The sequence below is a fragment of the Limanda limanda genome, chromosome 11 (assembly GCF_963576545.1).
Source record: "Limanda limanda chromosome 11, fLimLim1.1, whole genome shotgun sequence".
Taxonomy (NCBI): Eukaryota; Metazoa; Chordata; class Actinopteri; order Pleuronectiformes; family Pleuronectidae; genus Limanda; species Limanda limanda.
The window spans coordinates 5,146,991-5,159,820 of NC_083646.1; the positions used below are offsets into that span (position 1 = coordinate 5,146,991).

General features: G+C 43.3%; 1 protein-coding gene across 1 annotated transcript in view; it reads right to left on the reverse strand.

Annotated features, from left to right (window-relative positions):
- The window catches only part of ntrk1 (neurotrophic tyrosine kinase, receptor, type 1), a 26,624-nt gene extending 26,010 nt beyond the window's left edge, over positions 1 to 614 (reverse strand). The window contains exon 1 of the mRNA XM_061081453.1: positions 418 to 614. Coding sequence (XP_060937436.1) covers positions 418 to 614 — 197 coding nt within the window. The remainder of the gene's footprint in view (positions 1 to 417) is intronic.
- Positions 615 to 12,830: the final 12,216 nt, after the last annotated feature.

Sequence of the window (12,830 nt, forward strand, 5' to 3'; positions counted from 1 at the left end):
CATATCTGAGCTCCAGTGTGCCGGGAAGCACTTGTTGTTGTGAGTCGAAGCAGCGGAAAGCAACTTTGTTCGAGGGAAAGATGATGAAGTCAATGCAACAGCTCAACTTTCCTCCATCATCTCATCAAGAAAACCCAGCCAATGATGTAGAGCCATTTAAAACCTGCTCTACATAGAAAATCCTCTCCTCTACAAACTTATCTGCTAGTGTTCCCTGAAACTTTAGATCAGATATAGAAGCAGTTGCACGCGCCCCATTCAAACCAGAACTCTGACACAGAGACTTTAATCAGAATCCTCTCCAGCCCATAGTCACAACCAAGCTCAACAAACCAACAACATGAAGAAACCTGAGTGCATCCATCAGAAAAGCTCATTCAGTGGAACATGCAGAGCAGGTGACGCGTCTCTACTCACATCTCCGTCACGTTCTCGCTCTCCTGCTTCGCCAGAGTCGGGACGCTGGTGATGCCATCGGTCTCCAGGCACTGCACCATGGCGAAGGAGCAGCGGCAAGCCGACGGGCATCCTGCTGAGCCGGGCGCCGGGGCCAGGCTGAGCAGCGCCAGCACCAGGGGCAGGAGAGGTGCCAGGGCCCGGGGTGCCACAGCCATGCTCAGGAAGAGAGGATCTTCTTCTCAGCGCCAGGCGGAGAGGCGGCTGCTGGCAGCTGCAGTTTGGAGCTAAGTGTCTGTGTGGTTCACTTAATGAAGAGTGGGAGAAGAGAGGTGCTTTCACACTCTGCTCGCGTGGCTCCCTGGCAGGGCTGAGATCCCAGCTGGTCAGGGTCTGGTACTGAGCCACAGCTGTACTGAGCAGCAGGAGGGGCCGGCAGGCGAGGGGCCTCTGGGGACATGGTGATGGTGGTGGTGGGCTGCTGCCTTCTCTCTCTTCCTCCCTCTCTTTTCCTCTCCTCCGCGTGGAAGGGAGGGGCCAGATACCGAGGGGCCAGAGTCACCAGACACCTCGGAAAGCGAGTGGGGCTGGGGCTGGGGGGGGAGTGAGGGAGTTGATGAGGGGAGGAGATGGTGATACGGTGATGGAGATCTCATCTGTCCTCTCCAGGGCCGGAGGTCTGGTGTCCCGCCAGCGGCTCGAGGTGCAAACGGAGCCGAGAAGTCAGGACTCTCGGGTGTTTCCACGCGTGAAGCACGGCGCTCACACGTTCGGACTTTAAACTACTGAGGCAACACTGTCCCGTACGGATGACAATTGATTATTGGAAGGTCATGGTTGTTGAGACTTAGGGGGTCAGTGATAAATTTAATGGCTGTGGAAAATCGGTACCTTCGATAAGTTCTTGTTCACCAGCGTGAACTCCTGAGCAGGTTCTCATGTTCGGAAATAAAAGCAGAAGCAGTGCAGGTCTCTGAGTTTGTTGTGTTTCAGAACGGGAAGACACACAGTGTTGTTACGCTCACAGAGGGATTGTCTCAGGTTTATATTTACATTTTTATATTCAAACAAGATGGTTTGGGGGGTTGGGGTATCCACATAGGCTGTATATAAAGATGGATGATGCGTCTCCCACTATCCAGAAATGATGCCAAAATATCGGAGATACAAACGCCAACATCCTGCCGCCGATGACGTCAGTTTGAGTCTTGTTTTTTAAAGCATCAAATAACTAATTAAAGAAAAATTTACTTTTGCACAAACACCATTGTGATAAAGAGTTGTGACCTATACTGCAGCCAGCCACCAGGGAGCGATCAAGACAATTTGGCTTCAGTTGTTTTGAGCTTTCATGTCATCATCTGATCGACCTGTGATGGGAACTGCTCAGTTTGGACGGTTCTTGTTTTTTAAATGTATGCTAATTGGATTTTGTATCATTGATCACAAAAACAAAGTCAAGTAACAATGATTCAAATGGGAAATATTATATATTTTGAATCTTCGAGTTCAACTAAATCCTACTTTTAGCACTGATCAAAATACTTTCCTCACTTTCTGACGTTAGCTGTGGAGGCTTCTGCTCAAATGAACAAACCACTGGAGACACAGACAGATTGATATTAATCCTAAAATCCAATGAAACACTTACTGGACTCATGGAAACATGAAATCAAGTCTAAATGTTTCACTGAAATCTGCTTCTGAGCGGATTCAGGACGAAGTGAACGAGCCAGACCTCAGTTCATCGGTCCAGCTGCTGTTGGTAACGTAGGTGTCGGGTTTTGACAAGAGGACGAACGTTTGGAATAATAAAAGAAGACCCCTCTGGGTTTCCTGCTTAGATTTTGGAAACAACCCATCATATGTTTGAGCAATTACAAGACCAGATCTGTGGATCACTTCCAAATCAAATACAGTTAAGGTTTTTAAAAACATACTTGTGGCAAAGACAGGTCTCATTTTGGAAAAAAAGAATCAGTAGAAGCCAAACTACACATTTTTTTCATTCAAATATTCCAACTCTGTCTCTTAAACATGATGTTTCCATACATCTTTAACCGCCACGTGTTTATGGAAACCATGGCCACCGGCTGGATTCTGCTCAGACGCTGCAGATGTTTCACATCAGCACCTGAGTCTGCGGGAGGTGCTGGCGTGTGTCACAGTTTCCTGCTGAATGTGTTTGCTGTCACAGTTTGGTTGCATTGAAATGTCAATTCCAGGAAATTAGGTTGTTCCTGCAGCTTGAGGAGAAAAGCAGGTACACACAGGGCTGTAAAACGTCTATTCACTCATATACTTTATATGAACGTGGATCAATATTCCTCTTTAAACACACAAGATGCAAAGATAAGGTTTTACTGTGGTCTTTTTATTGAAATCCATATTAACAAAAACATTTAAGTGGCATTCAATTTCAGTTTTTCTTCATTATACTAATATGTCTGAGGAATCCCTCATCAATTGCAGTTTTAAAAACTTGCCTTTAACTAAAATTCGTCAAGGTCATACCACCATTGTGTTTTATTATTTTACACAGTTTTATCATTTATTCATATTATTTTCCTTCTATAACCTATTTTTCTTTCACCTCTTTTAAAGTATTTTCCTCTTTTCTTCTACTCTCACTTTAGTTTCTTAACATTTTGTCTGAATCCTTGAATCTACCGCTCTGTATGAAACGTGCTTTATACAGAAAACTGTCTTGCCTAATAATAATTTGCTTCTGATCGCTGGAACTAAATATGTAAACACACAAAAAGCCTTTATTTAATTTGCTTTAATCCTCCACCCTGGCACCTGTCACATCATGAGTTTATTAGTAAAGTCAAACCAGTAAAACTCCACAGGGCGTCGAATCCCATCACTTCACATTCACCTGCTGCAGAGACCTGGCGCTGTCCATCACACATATATGTTCTTAACATGAGTGGACGCGTGTTTTACCCACGGGACAAATACTGTGCCCCACCCCCATTGCTCTTAGTCACTCTGCAGGAGCAGGGTCATAGTGTCCCGACCACAATTACTGGCCATAAGCTGAGTAGCCACTTTTGCTGCTGTCGTCAGGACTATCTAGTGGCTTAATTACCCTTCCTTTTACGCCTCTGTTTCTTGGTCTTAGCTCAGCAAATAGTTCAGAGGGACAAGACGCTTATTCACGGGGAAAGTGTCTCGAACTCGTCAGGGAAAACCAGTTAAAAGATGGAAAAGTGAATGGTGGACGTGTACTGGGAGGTGTGATTTACTCAATATACAGCATATTACTGTAAAAACAGACATATTCATCCTGTAAAATGAAAATATCTGAGTGTTACGTTCATCTAATGCAGGAAATACAGGAAGAAACAACAATAACTACACAATCCCCCCTCTGTACACATTTTACTTTGTTAAACTGAAACTTTATGGTAATTTTACTAAAAACAGTATAATAATAGAGTAATACAGTGAAATTAGGTGGGACACAATAAGTCCTGATAAAACAATAACCAATCAAGGAATTTGCTTTTCGCCGCCTCCACACATCATCATCAGCTTCCTCCCGAGGTCCTTGTTAACTATATAAAGTTGAAAAACACATCCCCTGAAAAATTGCCTGCTTTTAAACAATAGAAGAATTTGAGACACGATGTGAAGAGTTTTATTCCGCTGACGGAAAAATATGTCACATTGTTTTGTACATCACGATAAATGACAGTAAAATCAAAAATGTCTGTTTTTCTTAAAACAAAGTTAAAGCATTTTTATTGCAGGTTTTACATAGCTCAGCTTATCACTTTCCTTGATATTAGAAAAAAATCCTGTATGTGTCCATAGTCCTGTTAAATTCAATCCAGCTGCACCGTATTGCGCACGCACATGTATGAGCAATGTGCCTGATTTTTATCATCAAGATCCATGAATTTTTCCACTTTAATTCAAATAAATTATTATCATTATTGTGAAAGTCCAAAAACACCCTTTGCACTGTTCAATAAAGTTTCATGAAAATCCATTCTGCAGTTTCTGTGAAATCAATGAAACTTTTGAAATACCGACGTCATGGTTACCTGTTTTAGTTCAGTGTTACCTGTTTTATTTTGTAGTTCTGATCCCACTCTGTGTTTCTCTCCACTGTTGATTGGTTGCTCGGCCTTGATCTGTTTCGCCCACTGGGTCTGATCCACCTGAATCCAGTTTGTCCTTCAGTTCAGTTTGTGTAGAAGACAACTCCTCAGTTCTGTCTTTGCAGAGTCATCTGCTTTGTCCCTGTCTGTTCGGGTTCCTCATCCAGCCTCAATGTCCCTGAACAGTTCAAGTTTTGTCTGGTCATTCCTGCACCTTAGTTTATTTCATTTCTTTTCAATAAAGTCTGTCTTTTGTATTGAGTCCAGTCTGCTCCTGCATTTGTTGCAGATGTTTTAGAAAGTGACAAAAACAATCCTGGATCTATTCCCTGATCCGGGTCTGGATTCAAACTGAATGAATTCTTCCCTGACCCATAAAGCATCATTTCCCTAAGTTTCATGGTTTCTTTTTAGTAACTTTTCCTTAATCCTGCTAAGTAACAAACAAAAACACAGAAGTGAAAACTCAACCTCCTTGGTGAAGTTTAAAATGTGAGTTTTTCCAAATCCTTCTCATTTCTGTTTGTCCTCGTCCTCATTCCATTCAGCACAATTCATTTAAAGAGAAATCTCATTTCCTCCGCGCCACGTGACAATTTTCAACCTCATTTGGAACTAGTGGACGTTTGACAGAAGGTAATGGCCTCATTGCTCTCTGGGTATTTAATTAGATTACTGTTTTTATGCATTATAGTGATTGATGCGCGTCGAAGGGGTTAATTGCAACACTTGGATGTTGAATCAATCTCCCACTGACACGTCAGAGATAAATAGAACAGTCGGAGTCACTGTGGCATCCTGTTGCAGAGACTTGACCACGTTACCGGCCATATCTCCGACCACGTGTCCATAACTTCATCCGTTCTTCTCTGTTGCACACACACACACACACACACACACACACACACACACACACACACACACACACACACACACACACACACACACACACACACACACACACACACACACACACACACACACACACACACACAGTACCCACAACCTCAATAAATCAATCCACAAACCCAGATAAAATTCTGACTCCAAATCTTTATAGACGATAATTTATCCCTGTGAGGTTTACGGCTCCATTGTGACGTGTCCCTTCATTACACTGAATATGAACTCTGTTGTTTATTCTGCAGGTGAAATAAGATCCAATACATGAACAGCACCCCATTCTGTTTGAATGCTGTTTAAAAACATTGTAGTTTTTGAGCCATGACAGCAGCATAAACCAATAAATGTTAATCCACTTTATTTCAGACTGATCTCAACAACTAGTGGATGAATCCCGTACGATTGTTTTACAGACAACCAGGGGATGAGGATGAAGGGATTAAGGTTTTTTACCGGATCAGCAAAAAAATGGCCCACACTCATAAAAATCAATCCCCTAAAATATCAGATTTCTTTGCATTAAGATAAACATTTGATTTTCGGAGAAATCAACAAACGCCAAATCTCAGAATCTTAAAGAAAGTACTAATCTGAATCCTCACCAGAGTTTAGTGGGTTCCTCTCTGTTTTTGCATAATCCTGCAAAACTGACAAACAAAGATGAAATATTTTTCCTGTCAATCACTTTAGCAAAAAAATTTGGCTCAACTTGCTTTTGTATATTCTCTGACGTCTTAAGGACGTTGCATAAATTTAACTGTTTTGAAAGAAATGTGAAGCAGCAATGAAAGACAAGAGCTGTTAGTAAGAGGTTTAGATATTGTATTGAAAACAACCTTAAACCATTTTGACAACTAGGTTATAAAGTAAATAAAATATGTGACTCGTTAGGAATGAATCCAGAACATTATCGAGGGAACTCGCTTTCATCCCATCGTGATAAAGTGACAACTTGAAAAACAATTTAAAGGCTTTCAAAACCAATTTATGTTGTTTTACATGGAACAGATTCCAACTGGTGGAGAGAGGAGGAGTGTTAGAGAGGCTGCACTTCAGAGAGAGAGAGAGAGAGAGAGAGAGAGAGAACAAGCAGGTGAGTAAAAGCTCTTTTGGACCAAGGACAGGAAAAGGCTTTTACACTTTAAGTGGTAAATGCACAGTCGTCATGTTTGTGTGTCGGTTGTGTTGCTTCTTGCTGCTCTTTCCTGAATGTACATACAGCAACGTGCAGGACACTGATATGATGTTAGCTTACTATGAATATTTCATAATGTCTGTATCTTCATAGGGAATGAAACCAAACTACTTGTTGAACACATGGAAGACACAGAGAGGTGATGAGAGCAGAGAGATTTCTGCAGAATGAATCCGTTGCCTCCTGTCTCTTTCTGCTGCTCGACCACTCGCCTGATTCCTGCAGACGATTTGTTCTCTGCAGAGAAAGTCCAGCCCCCCCGATTCTCTGGCATGTCTGAAAATGGCCTAAATGAAATGGTCATTACAGTGAGACCTGGTTTCCTCCACCTGGGACCGTCCAGAAACCTTGAGGCAATTTAAAGCTTCTTCTGGCCGTCACTGCCCTAGTCAAGACTCCAGCACTTAAACTCTGTATTTCTTAGTCAAATATCCTTTAACACCCATGACGTACTAACCACATCCACATGTATAACAAACTAGAGTCTTACATTTTCTCCTAAAAATTAAAAAATCTGATTTCTTTTACTAGTAAACTGTTTTTCGCCTTCTCCTTGTGTTGTGTAATTCTGTCGCCTTTGTTTCGTTGATTGTGTTTTTGCTGATTGTTCCTCGTTCTCTTCAGGAAAAACTCTTAGACTGCCTGATTAAATATAATAGAAAAATAAAAGTAGCCTCTGCAGATATTCTGTGAAAAGCACCGGGTCCCCCAGCTATTATGGGAATCAAACACTGAACCACTGGAGCTCCTCTTTAATACGACCAACATTGGGCCTCTGCAGCGGAGGCCTTGGTCGGACCAAACAAGAGGAAACATTTTCCATCTCTACAAAAACTCAAAGTACATTATGTGAAAATAACAACCCTGTCTTGAACCTTCTTTTTTTTTGTATTGTACTGAAAAGGCCGGTGACCCTGCTAATTAATGTGCACCAATATCTTGAATGTGATCAGTTTTGTCCTCAGTGGTCTTTTGTGCAGCATTTCCATTACCACACGGACACTCAAGTTTTATTTTGTACTCAACCTCCTCCGATGTGTTCACCAGGGGAACCAGGTACTTCTCAGTCCACATTAATATGATTTATGAAAGATTGAATGTGTCTCCAGTGTGTGGACATTAGTCTCCAATCTTAGTGATTTTTCCATTCCAATTGTTTCAGAGCGACAGGAAGACTCCCTACATTTCTATAAGTCTCAAGTTTTTGCCTTTTAATGTCTGGAGAACTAGTGGATCGGTCAGTCCAGGGTCGGGTGAGTCCAGGGTCCGATGAGTCCAGGGTCCGATGAGTCCCGGGTCGGGTGAGTCCAGGGTCCGATGAGTCCAGGGTCCGATGAGTCCAGGATCCGATGAGTCCAGGATCCGATGAGTCCAGGGTCTGATGAGTCCAGGGTCTGATGAGTCCAGGGTCCGATGAGTCCAGGGTCCGATGAGTCCAGGGTCCGATGAGTCCAGGATCCGATGAGTCCAGGGTCCGATGAGTCCAGGGTCCGATGAGTCCAGGGTCCGATGAGTCCAGGGTCCGATGAGTCCCGGGTCGGGTGAGTCCAGGGTCCGATGAGTCCAGGGTCCGATGAGTCTAGGGTCTGATGAGTCCAGGACCTGAGTGAATAGGTTTAAGTCTCTGGGTCTTTGTTATCAGACCTCAACCAGTAGAATATTAGGAGGTGTTCAATTCTAATCAAAACACCAAAGCTGTGAAATAGATAAAACAGCTGCATCCAGTCAGTTTGAGTCGTGAGAGAGACGGACAGCAGCAGCAGAGTTTAGCTCCAGTGGGTGAGAGAACTGAAATCAGAGCGCCCCCCCCCCCCATGTTGTGTTAACGCCGTGCGTTGTCCACCGAGCTGGACGGGGGAGCACGTGTCCTCTGTCTCTTATCAGACGAGCTGCAGCTCAGTACAAGCTGATGGAACAAGATACAGAGCCGGGGACTCGTGTGTGTGTGTGTGTGTGTGTGTGTGTGCAGTGTCTTAATCTACAGATCTGGACATCACAGCCCCCCCCCCCCCAGCCCCTCGTTGACCAGGTCCTGTCCTCACTGATCGATACACAAGCAAAACAACGGTGTTGGGTGGAGCCTTCTCAAGTTCTGTATTACTTCACCCAGCCCTCGGCCATCTTCTGTTCTGTGGCTGGATCATCAACACCCAGAGAGGGTTGCCTGTGTGTGTGTGTGTGTGTGTGTGTGTGTGTTTGTGTGCGTGTGTGTGTGTGTCTGCGAGTGTGTGTGTTATTATTCCTATTGTAGATTTTTCTGGATGAGTGTGTACACATTCAGCCCCTGTGTGTGTTAGTGTGTGTTAGTGTGTGTAATCACAAGGGTAAACCCAGGATCAATGGGCTGGAGTAAACTATAGTATGCATGTGTGTGTGTGTGTGTGTGTGTGTGTGTGTGTGTGTGTGTGTGTGTGTGTGTGTGTGTGTGTGTGTGTGTGTGTGTGTGTGTGTGTAACCAGATCGTCCAGACCAAGCCCCTCATTAGAATCTGGGCTGTGGACACCAGAGGCTCATGCAGATGAGAAGAAACCTGAGGAGCCGTGGTGGGAGCTCTCCATTCTCTATTCTCTCTCTCTGCTCACTTTCCTCTTTCTGTTGTTGTCATCCCTCTCTTCTTTGGTGTCCTGGCCTCCTCAGTCTTTTCTTTTTTGTTTTGCGTCGCTCTGAAGAGAAACACATCACAACCTCCTCCACCTTCTTGTTTGTTGTTGTCAAGAAAACTCACCTGCATGCACGTGACCGTTACATCGTTTGAAACGGACATAAGAGCAGACACCTCGACTGGCCATTGGTTGATAAGCCCCGCCCCCACTTCAAAGATCACCTTCCTGTTCTGGCTCCGCCTCCTCTGCTTGCCACACAGACTGCGACTGAAACCTGCTCAAGCATGATTACTCGAACTGGAAACGGAAACCAGACGGCTTCTGGTCCCAAGAACTAGTCTCTCGCCCACAGATTCTCTACATCCAGAGGCGTAATCTGTTTACAGGAATTAACCGGCCCCTTGTTGTGCCTCAGTCCAATCAAATCAATTGTCTGTGTCCTCTTTGGCTTTTGAGTTTGACTTATTTATGTGTAACAGCCGTAAATAACTTAAGAAAGAGGAGCTTGTATCAGAAAGTGAATCGACAGTGTGTTGGTCTGATTGTTTCATTGTCTAAATTTAAGCAGCTGAACAGTTAAAGGTTTTTCTTAGATGCAACTATTCTCTCTCTCAGTCCGTCTCCCAGCGTCTTTATCTCTCCACCAACCTCCTGTTTCCATTAGCGCTGCTCAGGCACTTGAACACACTCGGTGTTAGGCGCACGCCGAGGTTGAGTGACAGCGGTTCATAAGGTGCAGACTTCTTATAAAAGGACCTGGGCAGAGAAGAAGTCAAATTAAAAGAGCCCCCTGCATTCTTGCCCTTTTCTTACAGCACGGCGTTAGATTCAGTGCAGTCTCCCCCCGGCGCCGTCAATTATTCCTTCTTCACAACGGCGTCAGAAATGGTGTCGGTAACAGGTCGGGAGCAGGACACCTGGCAACCGGGAACAAGAGAAGCAGAGAACGAACAGAGGGAAGGTGAAAAGGAGATCGAGTGAGCGCACGGATTCTGGATTCAAAGAACTACAGACATCCTGTGGTGTCACATCAGAAAAACTCAGTTCAATGGATAAAGCATGAGAGCTTCTGATAAGTTCAGAGACTGTATATAAAGATGGATGACGTGTCTCCACATCCATTGTATAAAAATGAAGCCAACATGTTCTGGAAATGGGCGCTGCCATCTTGTGCCATCTGGTCCCGCCCATACACCAGCTCGACCAATCGTGAGTCACTTACAGATGTCAATCATAACGTTTATCCCTCATTTGATTGCATCAAATAACCAATTAGAACCAAATATACATCGAAGTGATCAGAACTGCCTCCAATATCAGATACCATCTTTGAGAAAATTTTAGATTTTTTAATTTGGCTCATGTCCCATCTGCAAACATGGAGGAGGCAGGGTTTATGACCTATACTGCAGCCAGCCAACAGGGGGCGCTGATTCAGCTTCACCTCTCAGGAGCTAATTTGTATATGTCGGATCGTTAAATCCATATTTCAAGCTTTTCATACTTTAAATCTGCATTGAGATTTGAAAATGAAAATGAAAAAACAAAATTCTCGAAAAAATGTGCTTCTTTATTATTCAAACCAACGAAGCTGTTTCATTCTTACCTTGTGCAATTATACAACCTAATTATAGAATAATAAATAAAAGATGGAATAGGTTCCTCCTTTTCGTCCTCTTGTTGTCTGACTGTCGCTCTACCTCCCTCCCTCCCTCCCTCCCTCCCTCCTCCCTCCCTCTCTGCAGCCACATCTCCAGCTCATATCCATGTTTATAAAGAGCTGCTCTCCATTATCCTAATTGAAAAATGAGAGTAAAGTGGCACTTTATTGTCAACACACGGCCGTAACCCCTGTATTCATCTCCTCCACTACAGTTCATCCACAGCCGGCAAAGACAAATCTCTAGTTTCTGTGTCGAGACGACAGAGGAAACAGTTGAGGCCTGTTTTCATATCGGATTTATTTTATCAATGAGGTAAAAAAAAAACACCCACGAACCGACAAAACATCCACTCACACGTGCAGAGTGAGGTCGCGATGGTTAATTTGGTTATAATCATTGTCGTGAGTCCCCTCTCAATACACACACACACACACACACACACACACACACACACACACACACACACACACACACACACACACACACACACACACACACACACACACACACACACAAACTTCCCAGAACCTTCCAGAGTTGTTGCTTGTTTTAACACTGATGCATTTTGTGGCTCATACGCTACATGTTCTACATCCAGGTCCGCCTGTAATAAAGAGTTTTATAGAATGTGTGTTGTGCGGCTCGGGGGAAAAGTCAATAACGCACAACGGGAACATTATAGTCGAGTACAGCTCTCGTTCCGTGATGCTGCGAGTTATTAGTGGAAAATACAGTTCAGATATAGAGGAATATGAGGCGCAGAAAAACAACAGCACTCGGAGGCAGTTGACCGCATTTCTGAGTTATTACTGAAGCGCCCATATTATATCTGTGATGTCACCGCTAGAACATGGCTCTTTAGTTACTGTACATTAGCTCACGTTGACTTTCTTCATATGCATTCTGAGTATTAATGTGTTTTTTCTGAGAAATGAGGTGAAATATTTCTATGTGAATAATTAGCTGATGTGACCGTTACTTTCACTGTGAGTGAGGGTGAAAAAAAAGCTTTTTTTATGTTCTAATTACAGCGTCTGGTTCTTTTTCACCTCACGCGTTCCAGGAAAAGAACAAAAAAACATCCGCACTGAAACCTCAGCTTCGTCACACAGGCTTTCCCGGTCAGCTCTGTAACTTTGGAATCAATCCCGGATCCCGTCGCCCATGGGTTCACGACAGACAAGCCTCTGGAGGCCATGGCCGACATTTTGGGGCTTTTGGTGTAGACAGCAGACATCCGGGTCAAGACTCATCCGTTCACTGTAGAGCCCAGACCAGCTCAGTGTTTCCAATGGGGCTTATTCACATGAAAAATCTGTTTATAGATTAGATTAGATTAGATTCAACTTTATTGTCATTGCACAAGTACATATGCAACGAAATGCAATTTAGCGTCTAACCAGAAGTGCAAGAAAAAGGCAGTAAAAGTGCAGAGTATTGTGCATATTAAAGTGAAAATGTAATAAATAAGATCTGTACAGTAGAAATATATATGGAATATTACAGTATTAACAGGAATTGTAAGATTTAAGGACTATGAATACACTATGAGCAGGATAAAAATATAAATATATATAAATATGAATACACTATAGGTGGGATAATACAGTAATACAAAACAAAGTAAGAGTCAGTGCAATGTAGGAATGTTCAAATGTTCAGTGGTTGTTCAAATGTTCAGTTTTATAGACATTCATTTGGATTAAATTGGTTGGAGGTCACATCACATTTTGTAAGGACTGATTTAAATGGATAGTTCACCCAAAAAACACTTCACCCAGAAGCCATCAGCCCAGTGGTGAGGAGATAATGAGGGAATTTTCATTTTTGGGTGAACTATCCTTGTAACATGTCTCAGATGCTTTAGAAACAGCGCTTGTGCTTCTGTCTCATCAGAGAATCAGAGCGTTAGCGACATTTACACAAAGTCTAATATCTCCCTCATGTTTCATCGCTG